This window comes from Tamandua tetradactyla, chromosome X (assembly GCF_023851605.1).
Source record: "Tamandua tetradactyla isolate mTamTet1 chromosome X, mTamTet1.pri, whole genome shotgun sequence".
NCBI classification, from domain to species: Eukaryota; Metazoa; Chordata; class Mammalia; order Pilosa; family Myrmecophagidae; genus Tamandua; species Tamandua tetradactyla.
In genome coordinates, this window is record NC_135353.1 from 123,387,451 (window position 1) to 123,404,731 (window position 17,281).

The following is a 17,281-nucleotide window of genomic DNA, read 5'->3' on the forward strand; positions in this document are numbered from 1 at the left end:
AATTCCCATGACCTGTGCCCTGGCCCTATATACTCACACATTCACATCCTGGGCCCCCTGGATCCCTCCCCTTGTACTAGGACACACCTGCACCCTGCTCTCCCTGTGCCCCAACATCTGCACCACCTACCCCATGACCCCCATGCTCCATGAGCCCACACACAACCTACCTGTGAACCAACCCCTGTGTATCCCAGAGCCCCCCATCTACCTCCAGCTGTGCCATACTTCTGTGTCCCCCATGCCACAGCCTGCTCCTGTGCTCCAAGGCCTGCCTGAGCTGCATTCCACCCCCATGGACCCCGTAACTATATGTCCACAAGCCCGCACCATGCACCCCATGTTCACAGGCACCAGCGTAGTGTCCCCAACCTGTATCTATACCTGCACTGCAATCTGTCACTGCACTATTGTGCCCTGCCCCAGGCCCCGCATCCTGCTCTACATTCGTCCCACAAATACAAAGCTTTAAACTACTGAAGGAAACCAACTTCCAAAGTAATCCTATCAAGATATTTACATGCTTCGAAGGCAACAGAAGATCACTAAGCCTATGAAGACATAGACAGATATGGCTCAGCTTAATGACAAAATTAAAACACTGGAGGAGACATAGATTTTGGAACACTAATCAAAGATGTTTGTATAACTCCATCAAATAAAATAAATGGGATGGCTAATGACATAAAGGAGATCAAGAAGTCACTAGAAGAGCATAAAGAGGAATTTGAAAGAAAAAACAGAAAAATAGGAGATATCACAGAGATTAAAGATGCTATACACCAAATAAAATATATACTAGACACACACGGATTTGAAGAGGCAGAAGAAAGAATAAGTGAACTAGATAATAGGACAACTGATTTTGAACACACAAAAAGGGCAAATGACCAAAATGAGGGAAAATTTTGAATTGGATCTCAGAGAAATTATGGGCAAAACAAAGCACACATATACAAGAATCATCAGTGTACCAAAAGGAGAAGAGAAGAGAAAAGGGCTAGGAAGATTAGTTGAGGATATAATGGGGGAAAACTTCCCAATCCTTATAAAGGACATGAATATGCAAATTAAAGAAGTCTAATGAACTCTAAATAGAATAAATCCAAATAAGTCTTCCCCAAAACACATACTAATCAGTCTGTCAAATGTTGAAGAGAAGCAGAAAATCCTGAAAGCAGCAAGAGAAAACAATCTAGTACATACAAGGGAAACCACATAAAACTCAGTTCAGACTACTCAACTGACACTATGGAGGCAAGAAAGCAGTGGTATGATATATTTAAGATTTTAAAGAGAAAGATTTCCAGCCAAGAAGTCTGTACCCAGCCAAATTGTCTGTCAAAACTAAGGGAAAGATTAAAAATTCCACAGACAAACAAATCCTGAAAGAATTTGTCAACAAGAGACCGGCCCTATAAGAAATACTAAAGGGAATTCTGCTGATTGAAAAAAAAAAAAGAGGAGAGGGAGGTCTGGAGGAGGGCACAGAATTGAAGAGCACCAGTAAAGGTAACTTAAGATAAAAAGAGAAAGTGGGAACAGAATATATAGATATAACAAATAAAATCCAAAGGATAAGATGGTGCATTCAAGAAACGCCTTTACATTAATAACTTTGAATGTTAACGGACTAAACTTACCAACTAAAAGATACAGGTTGGCAGAATGGATTAAGAAATATAATCCAGCTATATACTACTCAGAAGAGACTCATCTTAGACACAAGGACACAAATAGATTGAAAGTGAAAGGATGGAAAAAGATGTTTCATGCAAACTGTAACCAAAAAGAAAGTAAGAGTAGCTATACTAATATCAGACAAATAGACTTTAAATGTAAAGGCATCATAAGAGACAAAGAAAGGCACTATATATTAATAAAAGGGAACATTCTCCAAGAAGAAATAACAAATGTTTACACTCCCAATCAAGCAGCTCCAAAGTACATGAGACAGACATTGGCAAAACTGAAGGGAGTGATAGATGTGTCAACAATAATAGCAGGAGACTTCAATACACCACTCTCCTCTATACATACAACAACCAGACAGAGGATCATCAAGGAAATAGAGAACTTAAACAACTTAATGAATGATTTAGACCTAACAGACATATATAGGTTGTTATACCCCAAAACACCAGGATATACATTCTTCTCTAGAGCTCATGGAACATTCTCCAGGATAGATCATATGCTGGGGCACAAAAACAGGTATTTATACATTTAAAAACACTGACATTACTCAAAGCACTTTCTCTGATCACAATGGAATGAAGCTGGAAATCGATAACCACTAAAGGATGAGAACTTTCACAAATATCTGGAGATTAAATAACACGCTCTTAAACAGTGAGTGGGTTGATGAAGAAATTTCTAAAGAAATCTGGCAGATAGCAGATTCATAGCTATCTGGAGATGAACAAAAATGAGAATACAACATGTCAGAACTTATAGGATGCAGCAAAGGCTATGCTGAGAGGGAAATTTATTGCCCTAAATGCCTATATTAAAAAAGAAGAAAGAGCAAAAATCAAGGACTTAACTCTTCACCAGGAGGAACCTGAAAAAGAACAGCAAAGTAACCCTAAAGCAAACAGAAGAAGAGAAACAAAGATTAAAGCAGAGTTAAATGAATGGGAGAACAAAAGAAAAACAGAATCAATAAAACCGAAAGATGGTTCTTTGAGAAAATCAGTAAAATTGATGGACTACTAGCAAGACTGACAAAGAACAAAAGAGAGGTCAGTCAAATAAACAAAATCAGAAACAAGATGGTAGCCATTACCACAGACCCTGAAGAAATATTGCATCCTACCTTATTATTATCATCATTATTAATCTTTGCATCTCCCACAATACCTAGTACAGCATCCATATAGAATACATTTAATTGATATTTATTAATTAAGTACTAAAATGGTGATATAGGAAAAAAAAGAGCATGGGCCCCTTTGAGAATCAGATGAAGGCTACTGGCTCAGAAAAAAATTCATGTAAGGACATTCCCTTAAAAGTACATATACAATTTTGAGAAGGTACACAAAGCCCCTGAATCATATGTGGTATTCTCTAGAGAATAAATCAGGAGGATGTGTGCACAAGAGTTTCACTGGAGTATTAAACATAAAATAAAATATATATCCTATTTAATGCAGTCAAGCCCCAGAGAAAGGATCATTTATCATACTCCAATGTGTAACTCCCATTAATAATATTAGGCTTGAGACCTCTGGTTTCATCTCAGATATGTAGAAAGTAGGGGAAAAAAAAAAAGAAACTCCCATCCTTACAATGAGAAAAAAGCAGGGTAGGCATCAAATTAATCACTTTTTGTGAACCCATTCAGAAAATTGAGCCACAAGAAAAATGGCTAACCCAAAGAGAGGCAAGTGCCTGCATGGAGACCCAGGAGAGGAACATTTGCTTACCTAGGGCAGAAACCACAGTAGGAACACTGAACTAGAAATTCTGACTAATTGTTGGAGTTCAAATGGGGACTACCAGGAGAGTATGAAATTCCTGGGGGCCACAGTCAAAAAGCTTTTTCTCCAGGAACTCCATTATACTTTCACAGGGAAGGTAGGGAAGAACCTAGAGAAAGCATCTCAATGGTGCTGTCTGGAAATGGGGAATAACAGCCACTGTGAAATCTCAAACCTGATGCACACTGAAAAAGCTTCATCTGCAGGTGAAGGATATCAACCTGAAGGCTCTGGTATAATTTCACTACTGCTGAGGATACAGAAATGTATCCAGTTCTCAGCCTCCTTGTGTTACCTAAGGGTAAAAGTTTTAATCCATAGGTGGGAGGACCTTGAGGACATAAAAAGATAACAACAGAGGATACCCACTGCTGACAGGGAAGGGAAGAGAGGACAGGGATAAAAAAGCTCTACCCTGAAGACTGCATCCCCAAGATACAGGACTACATTACAGCCCAAAGACTGAAACTCAGAGAATGCTGTGTCTCCCATATACTCTACAGTTATAACTACAGTGAATTACAGCTGGGAGAGCTGCAAGAGACAGAATCTCTCTGAGGACAAGCACAAAGGGAAGACCCAAAGCCAAGGGGGAAGAAATAAACAAGATAACTTGAAGAATTAAGTCTCTGGTGCTCATAGCTAAAACAGAGGATTTAAATAAGATCCAGAGTCTGATAACATAATACCAAAAAAGTTCAGGATACAATAGAAAAACATACATCATACCAAGAACCAGCATGAGAAGAGACAATCAACAGACACCAACACTGAGATGGCACAGATGATGGTATTATCTGACAAGTATATTAAAGCAGTCACCATAAAATGTTTCAATGAGCAATCACAAATATTGTTGCAACAGAAAAATTGAGAAGGTCTCAGCAAAGAAATACAAGACATAAAGAATAACCAAAAGGAAATTTTAGAACAGAACAATAACTGAAATTAAAAAATTCATAAAATAGGTTCAATAGAAGAATTAACAGAGGAAAGTATCAGCGAACAAGAGAAATTGCCCAATCTAATCAACAAAAAGAAACTAAACTGAAAAAAAAATGAGAAGAGCTGAAAGGACTCGGCACAAGAAATCTAATATTCATTTGATTAACATCCTAAAAGGAGAGGAGAAAAGAGGTGGATCTGAAAAAACATTCAAGAAATAATGGCTGAAAATTTCCCAAATTTGGCAGACAACATAAACCTACAGATTCAAGAAGCTGACCAAATCCCACATAGGATAAACCCAAAGAAATCCATGCTAGGGCACATCATAATCCAACTTCTGAAAATTAAAGACAAAGAGAGAAAGAATCTTGAAAGCAATTGGAAAGACATGACTGATTACCCACAGGGGAACAAATATTTGAATGAGAGATATCTTATATACCATGGACTCCAGAAGGAAGTGGCAAAACATTTTCAAGTGTTGAAAGAAAAGTACTGTCAAACTAGAATTCTACACCAAGTGAAAATATCCTTCAGGAATGAAGGTGAAATCAAGACAGTCTCAGATCAAGGAAAACTAAAAGAATTTATCAGCAGCAGATCTACCCTAAAAGAATTTCTAAAGGAAGTTCTTCAAATAGAAAGGAAATTTCCCGGTGCCTGCCCATGTAAAAAAACAAAACAAATAGAAAGGAAATGAAGAAGGAAAGGTCGAACATCAGTTAACAAAGAACAAGAAAGAGAGTAAAAATATGCGTGAATAAAATAGACTACACTTCTGAGTTTTCTAAATTTATGCTTGATGGTTGAAACAAAAATTATAACATTTCTAATGTGGTTCTCAATGCATGTAGAGAAAATATTTAAGAAAGTTATAAGAGAGGGAAGGATAAATGGACCTAAATGGTGGTAAGGTGTCTACCTGACTCGAAGTGGTACATGTAGACACTAGTAGACTTATAAGTTATGTATGTAAAATTGTATAGTAGGGAATTTAATCTTGTTCAAAAAAGAGTCTAGGCTTTGTCCTCAGCTTCTAGAAGAGCATCTCTAAGTATATGGAATGTTTGTCCAGGGGCCTGGGATCAAGTCTTAGAGTAGAGACTGACTATGTCAGAAAGACAAATAATGTGATTTATGGTGGGGGGGTTGGGTCATGCCTGGAGGGGTTGGACACTGAGATCAGCCATGTGGACAACCAATCATGTCTACGTAATGGAGCCCCAATAAAAACTCTGAATATCTAGGTTTGGGTGAGCTTCCCTGGTTGGCAATACTCTATGTGTACTGTCACATATTCCACCAAGGGCTTTATGTTTTCCTTGCTGTCTGAGTTCCTGGCCCCTGTTCAATTCCAGGCATTTTGGTCTCCTTATTATCAAGTCTTGCACCCCACTCATTATGGAAACCTTGATTATAACCGCTCATGAGAAAACACAGGTACTGTCTCATATTTCTTAACTGTCAAAGTTTCCAAAAATATTCACTGAACAATTATTATATCCTACATAACGTGTCAAGTGCATTCTGCATAATAGCATGAGATTCAGGGCCAATAAAACCTTGAACTTCTACTCTGCTATTATTTGTGTGATCTTGGAAAAATAACAATACCCACTTCATGGTGCCATTAGGGGAATGAAATAAGGGCATCCTATTTTCCCAACGTGAATCACCTGAGCCAATTTTTAAAAACAAGATCCTAGGGACATTCCTTAAAAATACTTATTTATTAGGTATGGGGTGAGCCTGCGATCTATATTTTTAACAAGCAACCAAGGAGATTCTCATAATTGCTTAAGTTTGAGAAATAATCAGATTATCTAATGTAATGATCTTACACATAAAATTTCAGTATGTGGTAGCTATAAGAGGTAGGTGTGATGTCTAGTTTATGAGGACAAAACAAATTATTTCAGAGAGCTGAAATAAGCCAGCAAAGCAGAACTCAAGCTCTTCTAATGCTAAGGTTAGTTTTGTTCTATATGATTATCAGGCTTTTCTTTTTATAAAAGAATGTGAAGTATAAACAAAAACATTTGCTTCTAGCAGTCCAGGTTTCCTATCCCTTGCAACAAGACAATTATTTCTACTGACTTGAAGGAAAGAGGCCTAAAGACTCAAAGTTGGTTTATACACCAGAACCAACTAATTTCTCTCTAATTTTTCCATAATCAAGACCTCCTCTGGATATATGGGAAATTTCTTCCACACCTGTGCATTTTATTCCCTAAATTCTGTATGACACAGACACACATAAATATACTCCGATATTCTACTGTGTCCAGAATGACCCCTGCAAAAGAATGGAATGAAAAGTAACCTCTGAGAAAGGGAGAGGGAAATGCTCTCTGACGGACACACCCTAAAGTAACCCTCAATGAGTCATACCCTTGTATAATCCCTTCCCCTTGAGGGCAGGTGGAGCATGTGACTTGCTTCTAACCAACAGACTATGGCACATATAATGGGATATCACTCCCATGAGTATGTTATGCTACATAAGACTCTGTCTTAGCATACTGGGGCAAAAGACTCCCCTTGCTGACTTTGAAAAAGTAATTTGTCATGTTGTGAGAGAACCTATAGAGAAAGCCATGTGGCAAGGAAATGCAAATGGACTTTAGTATCTGAGAGTGGTCCCTGGACAACATCTGAAAAGAAAACAGGGACCCCAGCCCTACAGCTACAAAGAGATGAATTTTGCCAACAATCTGAATGAGCCTGGAAGAAAAGTATTCCCTAGTCAAACCTCCAGAAGAAAATACAGTGCAGCTAGCTTCCTGACTATAGTCTTGCAAAATCCTGAACAGAAGACCCAGTCAAGTGCCCAGATTCCTGATCACAGAAACTATGAGATAATAAATGGAGTGCTGTTTTAATCCACTAATTTTGTGATAATTTGTTATGCAGTAATATACACTCTTTTCCTTTGCAATCAAGACTCATAGTAGAAGGAAGGTACAAAAGGTCCCTTATCATTTAATTATCCCAGAGGAAAATATGTAGGATCCACTAAACCATTACCAAATCCAAGTGCAATCTTGGCACTTTGCTACTTCTGGGGCAGAGGATGATCAGCCTCACAAGGAGTGACCCATTCTTCCTGAGCCAGTAGTGCTCCAAAACCTGTGAGGACCCATAGCCCCACATCACAAATCTCCAACCTGGTTCAACCCTTCTCCATCCACAACCTCTCATTTATCCCTTCTTGCACTGCCTCCCACCTGCTGTCTTACCTCTTTTCAATCAAAGGCCAGGGGATCTCTGGGTCTTTCCCAGTTCCCCAAGTATGGTTCCCTTTGACTTCTTGGCTAGGGGTGGCCTTATATTCTAAAGCCAGGCACTTAAGTGGCATCACCAAAATAAAAACACAATGTGAAGATTACTGTTCTCCTGAAGGGGAAAGAAAACAGAATATTTCCTAAAAAGCAAACAAGTTCATCAGAAAACTAGCCTGCCCACTGGTATATACTTTACTCTTCACAGCTACAGGATCTAGGTATTATAGCTATGTAGGTAGGAGGCAGGTATCTGTATTTATTTTAAATCTGAAAACAGAATATCTGATCTCACCTCAGCAGGTTTCTTGTGTTCATTTGGAATTTTTGACTTGATCCTATACATTGAGCCAGAAGTAAAGGAAGTGGAAGGACCTGCAAAAGATATTCAGAAAATTCTGAGACTTATTATCCACCAATGTCATATAATCAAATGTCATGCAAGACAACATGAAAGATATGATGGAGAAGAATGCAGAGATCTCACAGTACAGAAAAAAAGTTAAAATTGTGTCCAAGAGAGCCTTACAATGGAGTTTAATGGCATTTATAGGTGATTTTTCAGCATGCAAAACCTTTTAACACTGCTAAAGCTAAGAAGATTTAACTTGGTATAATCATACTTCATAACATTTCGGAATAACACAATTCATGTTCTGTTCAGAGAAAAAGTATCTACAAAACAACTGGAAAAACTAAAAATATAGAGCAGGTAATCTGTGCAATCTTCAGTACTTCCCCAAAAGACCAATAAGGTTGTTGCCTTTTACAAATGACTTACTCACAGTCAAATATTTAGTACCTGAGCTACAATTAAAATTGAGGCCTATAATTTATACTTTCAAACTTTTCTTCCTTCCTAGAAAAGCACCATTAAATCATTAGTGAATTTGGCTTTTGTTGTTTAGGTAATGGAAAGTGAAAACAAAATGTTATATACCATGCAAAACCAACTCTCCCAACTAATTTATCTACTGCTAGTGAAATTAAAAATGAGTAAGAGAAATGGTACCCCAAACTTTCCTCAGCAGAAACATTTTTAACCAGTGAAGGAAGCAAGAAAACAGTTGTCCTCAAGTCAAAGAAGAAAACCTCATGGGTATAGATACAGAAGTTAACAGCTGCCGGCCAGTTCTACTTACTCTCATCTGAACTGTCACTGCTGCTGAGAGGCCTATGGCGTTTCATCCTGGAGCATCCTGGGAAAGAGAACAACATGGAATAAAACATAGTGAACACATACCCATCCCAGAGGGCAGTTAACACTGTCCCACAAATCCCCTGAAGTAACAGCAGGCAAGTAACATAAATCAATTGATCTCTGTCCAGAATGTTTTCCAATGACCTACAGTAATGGGAAAAGAATACTATCAAATCCTCTAATACAAAGTATGTCAAAGACTAGCCACACATCAACTTCAGGAGGGAGCTCAAGGTGCAGAGGATAACTGGTTTGACCTTGGCTGGAGCCACAGATCGGGCCACACATCCACTGTCCACCCAAACAAAAGGGAACAGCTATGTGGCCTTCACTAATCAGGGTTCCCCAATAAGGGAGAAGGGAAGGAAAAAGTAGTTGTGACGTAGAACTGTCAAGGGGCAAGACGGAAAAGCATGAGACATGGTTGACAAAAGAAAGAACAAGGAGTACACATCCTACTTTTAAGAGAACAACCACACTGCTTTACAGCCTACCCTTTCTCCCTCTTTCTTGCTTTCTGTCCATATCCCCCAAACAGCTAGCCTAATCTAAAATTTTAACTACATATATACTGTAAGGAATGCTACAGACAGCTCCTATATTATTAACAGTGAATAATGCTTTGGACTAAAATTTCTAAAGGTCCAAGTGCCCTTCCCTGAGGGTGGCCAATGACAGATAAAAAGAGGCACTATCCATAAGGGAATATATGAGCACTAGAGCATGGAAAAAAAAAAGGAAGACACAGTTAAAAACCTCAAAGGAAGCACTAAAAATATAAACTAGGAAAGACAGTGACATAGTAACTGATATTCTTTCATGTGCAACAGCATATAAAATGCTACTAGGGCCTGCCTTGATTCCATGAGGAATAAAGGTCAGGGCTACTGCCTTCAAGCCACTTACAGTCTACTGAGGATTTAGAAATCCAAGTAAGTATAAGGCCACTCTGTGCCTTCATAAGTAACAGCAATAAAACTGTACATTAAAAAGTTAATAGAGTTCTTTGAGAAAGAACTAATCCCAAAGCAAATAGAAGAAGAGAAATAATGAAGATTAAAGCAAGTTAAATGAATGGGAGAACAAAAGAACAACAGAAAGAATCAAAACAAAAAGGTGGTTCTTTGAGAAAATCAATAAAATCAATGGACCACTAGCAAGGCTGACAAAGAAAACAAAGAGAGAGGATGTAAATAAACAGAATGAGAAATGAGAGGGATTGTTACCACAGACTATAGAGAAATAAAAAAAAATCATAAGAGGATACTACAAACAACTATATGCCACCAAACTAGACAATTTAGATGAAATGGACAAATTCCTGGAAATGCAGAAACAAGCTACACTGACTCAAGAAGAAAAGAGAAGATTTCAACAAACCAATCACAAGAGAGTCAATCAGTCATCAAATATCTTCCTACAAAGAAAAGCCCAAGGCCAGACGGCTTTACGGGGGAATTTTATAAAACATTCCAAAAAAAACTAACACTAATCCTGCTCAAACTCTTCCAAAAAACTGACAAAAAAAGAACATTATCTAACTCATTTTATGAAGTTAACATCATTTTAATACCAAAACCAGGAAAGATATTATAAGAAAGGAAAACTACAGGTCAATCTCCCTAATGAACATAGATAAAAAAAATTCTCAACAAAATACTAGCAAATTGAATCCAACAACACATTAAAAGAATTATATACACCAAAACCAAATGGGGTTTATGCCAGGAATGCAAGGATGGTTCAACACAAGAAGATCAATTAATGTAATACAGTATATTAACAAAAGAAAAGGAAAAAAATCACATGATCACCTTGACTGATGCTGAAAAAGCATTTGACAAAATTCAACATCCTTTTCTGATAAAAATACTTCAAAAGGTAGCAGTCAAAGATAACTTCCTCAATATGATAAAGGGCATACAATGAAAAGCCCATAGTCAGCATTTACTGAACGGAGAGAGACTGAACACATTTCCACTAAGACTGGGAACAAGACAAGAATGCCCTATGTTATGACTACTATTCAACATTGTACTACAAGTTCTAGCTAGAGCAGTCAGGTAGGAAAAAGGAATAAAAGACATCTGAATTGGAAAGGAAGAAGTAAAACTTTCATTATTTGCAGATGACATATTATACTTAGAAAATTCTGAGAAATCTACAACAATGTTACATGAGCTTATAAACAAATTCAGCAAGGTGGCGGGATATAAAATTAACATGCAAAAGTCAGTTATGTTTCTATACACAAGCTATGACCTAGCTGAGGAGTTAGTTAAGGAAAAAAATTCATTCAAAATAGCAACTAAAATAATCAATTATCTAGGAATGAACTAGGACTTCTACACAGAAAACTACATAACACTGTTAAAAGAAATCAACGACAATGTAAATGGGTGGAAAATCATTCCATGCTCATAGATAGGAAGGCAAAATGCAGTTAAGATGTCAATTCTACCCAAATTGATCTACAAATTCAATGCAGTATCAATCAAATTTCCAACAACCTACTTTGAAGACTTGGAAAAGCCAGTCACCAAATTCATCTGAGAGGGAAAGAGACCCTGAAGAGAAAAAAGAATCCTAAAAAAAAAAAAAAAAGAATGAAGTAGGAATATTAGCACTTCCTAATTTTAAAACTTACCATAAAGCCACAGTGGTTAGAACAGTATGATACTGGCAGAAGACAGAAGTTTTGACCAATGGACTCAAATCTAGAGTGCAGAAACAGACCCCGAAATCTATGGTCATCTGATCTTCAACAAGGTCCCAAAATCCACTGAACTGGGACAAAATAGTCTTTTCAAGAAATGGGCATGGGGGGATTGCAAGGGTAGTTAAGTGGCAGAATACTCGCCTGCCATGTGGGAGACCTGAGCTTGAATCCTGGCACATGCACTTCCCCAAAACAAAACAAACAAGTAAACAAACAAGCAAAAAAAATTAACAAATAGTGCTGCAATAACGAGATACTCACGTGGAAAAAGAATGAAATGTGACCCAAGCCAAACAGAATACTAAAGAAAACAACAACAACAACAACAAATAGGCATGGGAGAACTAGATCTCAATAGCCAAAAGAATGAAACAGGACCCTTACCTTACACCCTATACAAAAATTAACTCAAAGCAAGCCACAGTGGGTCAGTAGGCAGAGTTCTCACCTGCCATGCTGGAGACCCGGGTTCAATTCCTGGTGCCTGTCCATGCGAAAGAAAAAAAAAAAAACAAAACCTCAAATTGGACCAAACACCTAAATATAAAAACCAGTACCATAAGCTCCTAAAAGAAAATGTAGGGAAACATCATTGAGACCTAGTAATAAGAGGCAGCTTCCTAAACTGTAAACCCAAAGCACAAGCAGCAAAAGAAAAAATAAATGAGAGCTCCTTAAAATCTAATGCTTTTGTGCCTCAAAACCGTTTTACAAAAAGGAGGCGGCCAATTCAACGGGGGAAAATATTTGGAAATCACACATTGGAAAAAGGTTTGATATCCTGTATACATAAAGAAATCATACAACTCTCCATCTTGCAAATACAAGGCTGAGATTACTGAAGGAAATCAACTTCCAAAGTAAACCAATAAAACTATTTACATACCACGAAGACAGATCACTAAACATATTACAATGCAAACAGATAGAGCTCAGCCTAACAACCAAATTAAAACACCAGAGGAGACACAGACATTGAAACAACTAATCAAAGATGGTCAATTAACTCTACTAAATAAAATAAATGGGATGGCTAATGACATAAAGGAGAATCAAGAAGGCACTAGAAGAGCAAAAAGTGGAATTTGAAAGAATAAATAGAAAAATAGCAGATATCACAGAGATTAAAGATGCTGTAGACCAAATAAAAAAAGTACTAGAGAAACAACAGCAGATTTGAAGGGGCAGAAGAAAGAATAAGCGAACTAGAGGATAGGATAACTGATTTTGAACACTCAAAACAGTAAATGGCAAAAAAGATGGAAAAATTTGAATTGGATCTCAGGGAAATGATGGACAAAACAAAGCACCCAAATATAAGAATCATTGGTGTCCCAGAAGGAGAAGAGAAGAGCAAAGTTGCTTTCTTCTTTGCAACTTTGCAAGAAGAAAAATTAGTTGAGAATATAATGCGGGAAAACTTCCCAACCCTTATAAAGGACATAAACATGCAAATTAAAGCTCAACAAACTCCAAATAGAATAAATCCAAATAGGCCTTTTCCAAGAAGTCTGTCAAATGTTGACAAGAGGCATAAAATCCTGGAAGCAGCAAGACAAAAACAATCTACTACATACAAAGGTTACCACATAAGACTGAGTTCAGACTACTCAACTGGCACTATGAAGGTGAGAAGGCAGTGGTATGATATATTTAAGATCCTTAAAGAGACAGACTTCCAGCCAAAAATTCTGTACCCAGACAAATTGGTCCTCCAAAACTGAGGGAGAGATTAAAATTTTCACTGAAAAACAAATCCTGATAGAATCTGTCAACAAGAGACCGGCCCTATAAGAAAGATTAAAGGCAGTTCTGCCAGTTGAAAAAAAAGACAGGAGAGGAAGTCTGGAGGAGGGCACAGAATGGAAGAGTAACAGTAAGGGTAATTTAAAGGATAAAACGAGAAAGAGGGAAAAGAATATATAGATCGGACAAATAAAATCCAAAAATAAGATGGTGGAGTCAAGAAATGCCCTTTCAGTAATAACTTTGAATGTTAATGGACTAAACTTACCAATTAAAAGATACTGATTGGCAGAATGGATTAAGAAATATAATCCACCTATATGCTGTGTACAAGAGCCTCATCTTAGACATAAGAATACAAATATATTGAAAGTGAAAGGATGGAAAAAAAAAGTTCCATGTGAGTTGTAAGCAAAGGAAAGCAGGAGTAGCTATACAAACATAAACAAGATAGACTTTAAATGTAAAGGCATCATAAGAGACAAAGAAGGACACTATATATTAATCAAAGGGAAAATTCACCAAGAAGAAATAACAATCATAAATGTTACACTCCCAGCCAAGGAGTTCCAAAGTACATGAGACAGACATTGGCAAAACTGAAGGGAGTGATAGATGTTTCAACAACAACAGTAGGAGACCTCAATACACCACTCTCCTCTATAGATAAAACATCCAGACAGAAGAGCAACAAGGAAACAGAGAAGTTAAACAAGTTGATAAATGAATTAGACCTAACAGACATATATAGGTCGTTACACCCCAATACACCAGAGCTCATGGAATTAAAAAACACAAAAGAGCAAAAATCAAGGACTTAACTGTTCACCTGGAGAACTTGAGAAAGAAAAGCAAACTAAGCCCCCCCAAATTACACAACTCAAGAAAAGAACAAACAACCTAATTATAAAACAGGCTAAAGCTATGAATAGGCATTTTTTGAAGAGCAAATACAACTGGCTAAAGAGCACATGAACAGATGCTCCTTGTCATTAGCTATAAGGGAAATGCAAATCAAGACTACAATGAGATACTACCTCACACCTATAAGAATGGCTGCTATTAAACAAACAGGAAACTACAAATGTTGGAGAGGATGTGGAGAAATTGGGACACTTATGCATTGCTGGTGGGAATGTTAATGATACAGCTGCTATGGAAGACAGTCTGGTGGTTCCTCAGAAAATTAAATATTGAGTTGCCCTATGATCCAGCAATACTATTACTCGGTATATACTCAGAAGAGCTGAAAGCAGTAACACAAACAGACATTTGCATATTGATGCTCATAGCAGCATTACTCATAATTGTCAAAAGTTGGAAACAATCCAAGTGCCCATCAAAAGACAAGTGGATTAACAAAATGTGGTATATACATACAATGGAATATTATGCAGAAGTAAGACAAAATGACGTCCTGAACAACATGACAAGATGGATAAACCTTGACATAATGCTGAGTGAAATAAGCCAGACACAAAAGGATACATATTGTTTGATTCCACTTTCATGATTATGGTAAAGGTAAAATCAGAGGCTTATAATATGGAATATATGGGACCTAGACAGAGATAACAGATAACCTTGAGATGAGTGAACAGTTAATGAAGTTGAACTCAAATGTAAAGGAATAGACAGAAGTGAAGGCGGTTCACTAGTACATCTATAAGTAATACTACCATATTGCAGGTGAACATGGCTGAAAGGGGTTGTTTCTATAGACCATGTGTCCCACCAATTAACAATAAAAACATAAATAAGTTCTTGCATGAACTACTTCAAAGGTATGAATGTTGTACAAAGAGTGTATAAGTTGAGGGTATAGGGGTAAAATTGCTATTGCATACTACATTTAACAGGAAAACATCAACAGTACCACAGCAACACTAGGGGTAAATAATGAGTGGAGGGACAAGAGTTAAGGAGAGGTTTAGAGTTTCTATTTGGTGAGGGTGTGTTTATTGGTAATCTTTTTCTTGGAAAAAATAAAATTTTCTAAAATTGAGTGCTGATGCACTGTTGACATTGGACATCATACATGATGCCGAATGTGTGGTAGTGGCTGGAGGATGCAGTGACTGAGAAGTAGTTTGATGAATGATGGTGTATACATATGATCGAACATACAAAAAGAACATAGTTGTGAGGTATGCAACACTGTGAAAGAACCTGTGGGACATTTGGTGAGGAAAAATAACCCAGAAACAAAACAGCAATTATTGTATGGTCTCATTTAGAAAACACTTATACGAAAACAGGGGCCTAGATTGTAAGCTCTCTTATAGCAGTCACATTTAGCCCAGAGTGGTAATTATTACTTTTGGATCTTGAGAGGCTGTTTTATATATGCATAACTTGGTATTTAGGGTTAATGAAGCTGCTCAGGTTGGAATTAAAGTAATTCAGAACACAGGGGTAAGGAAGACATTGTCTATATTTTAGAACCTCATCTATTCTTTGAGACCAAAGTAAGAAAGGTTTATTTTGGTCAGAATCTAAATTTTCTGTAGCACATAGTCTAACAACCTGTCTAGATAGATCATTTTAAAAAATCCAAACACAGGGAGCCCAGAATAAGAATGAGGGCCTTTAATCTTGTAGAGCTTAATGTAACGCATGGGTATATCCCAGAATATATTAAGCAGATAATAAAAATGTATTGGCAAAGTCCCTTGAGGGATGGGAGAAAAAATATGGAATTATTAAACTTTACCAACAGGGAAACTCCTGATACTGTCAAACATTAGGAACACCCAAATCAATAGGCCAAGCCCTTGATCTTGAGGCTTGCTCTTGTGAAGCTTATGCATGTAGCGGAGAAGCTTAGCCTATCTATAGGTAGGTCTGGGGGCTACTTCTAGAGGACGTCTTTTGTTGCTCAGATGTGGCCTCTCTCTCTCTCTCTCTCAGCCTAACTTTGCAAGTGAAATCATCACTCTTCTCCATATGCGGGACATGACACTGAGGGGTAAAGAGCTCCCTGGTGGCATGGGAGATGACTCACAGGGATGAATCTGGTCCTGGCACCATGGGATCAACAATACAATCCTGACCAAAAGGGGGAAAAGTGTAATAAATAAAGTATCAGTGGCTGCGAGAGTTCAAATAGTCAAAAGGCTACTCTGGAGGTCACTCTTATGCAAGCTTCAGTTAGACATTGCTACCTACCATAACTTGCCAAACCCCAACCTAAACCATTTCTTCCAATCCTCATGAACCTCTAGGGTGTTTCATAAGATTCTACAAAGGTTCCAGGCACTAGTGTAACTTTTCAGAAACCTACAACCTCCAGATGGTTCCCTAGACCAGGTAAGTCCTGAAATGCAGAAGGGCCAGCCTCACCAGAACATCAACTAGTTTCATCCCCCTATCTCATATTATCAATAGCCCCCTTCAACATGAGAAGTTTAGAATGGGCATAGCCCAAATAACCCTAAAGAGTATGAGAAAGTTCAAAAGTGATACTGAAGTTATACAGAGAAGGTAGGGTTTGACAAACGAGTATGACTGCTGAATCATTATATTGATATTTCTTTTAGTCTCCATTATCTTAGAGCAGCTAGAGATAAAAACCTAAGATTGTGGAATTGTAACCCATATCAAACTCTGAAATCTGTTCTACAACTAATGTTGCAATGTGCTTTGAAATTTATTGCTGTTTTGTGTATATGTTTTTTTTTTTCACACAAAAAAGAAATATCTATTTCTTCTAGCCTCCAGTATTTTGGAGCAGCTAGAAGGAAAAATCTGAAATAGTGGAATGGTAACCCATAACAAACTGAAATCTGTCCTGTAACCACTCGTTGAACTGTACTGTGAAAATCATTGCTTTTTCTCTTTTCTTTGTATATATATTATATTTAACAATAAGATGAGGAGTTCCACTGACCCATTTCTGAGC

General features: G+C 37.4%; 1 protein-coding gene across 3 annotated transcripts in view; it reads right to left on the reverse strand.

The window, feature by feature from the left end:
- The window catches only part of JADE3 (jade family PHD finger 3), a 260,292-nt gene that overhangs the window by 127,695 nt on the left and 115,316 nt on the right, over nt 1-17,281 (reverse strand). For all 3 annotated transcript variants that reach the window (XM_077145602.1, XM_077145600.1, XM_077145601.1), the window contains 2 exons: nt 8,857-8,913; nt 8,010-8,089 (listed from right to left, as the gene is read on the reverse strand). In XM_077145602.1, the coding sequence (XP_077001717.1) occupies nt 8,010-8,089; nt 8,857-8,902 (126 nt within the window). In that variant the 5' untranslated portion in view covers nt 8,903-8,913. The remainder of the gene's footprint in view (nt 1-8,009; nt 8,090-8,856; nt 8,914-17,281) is intronic.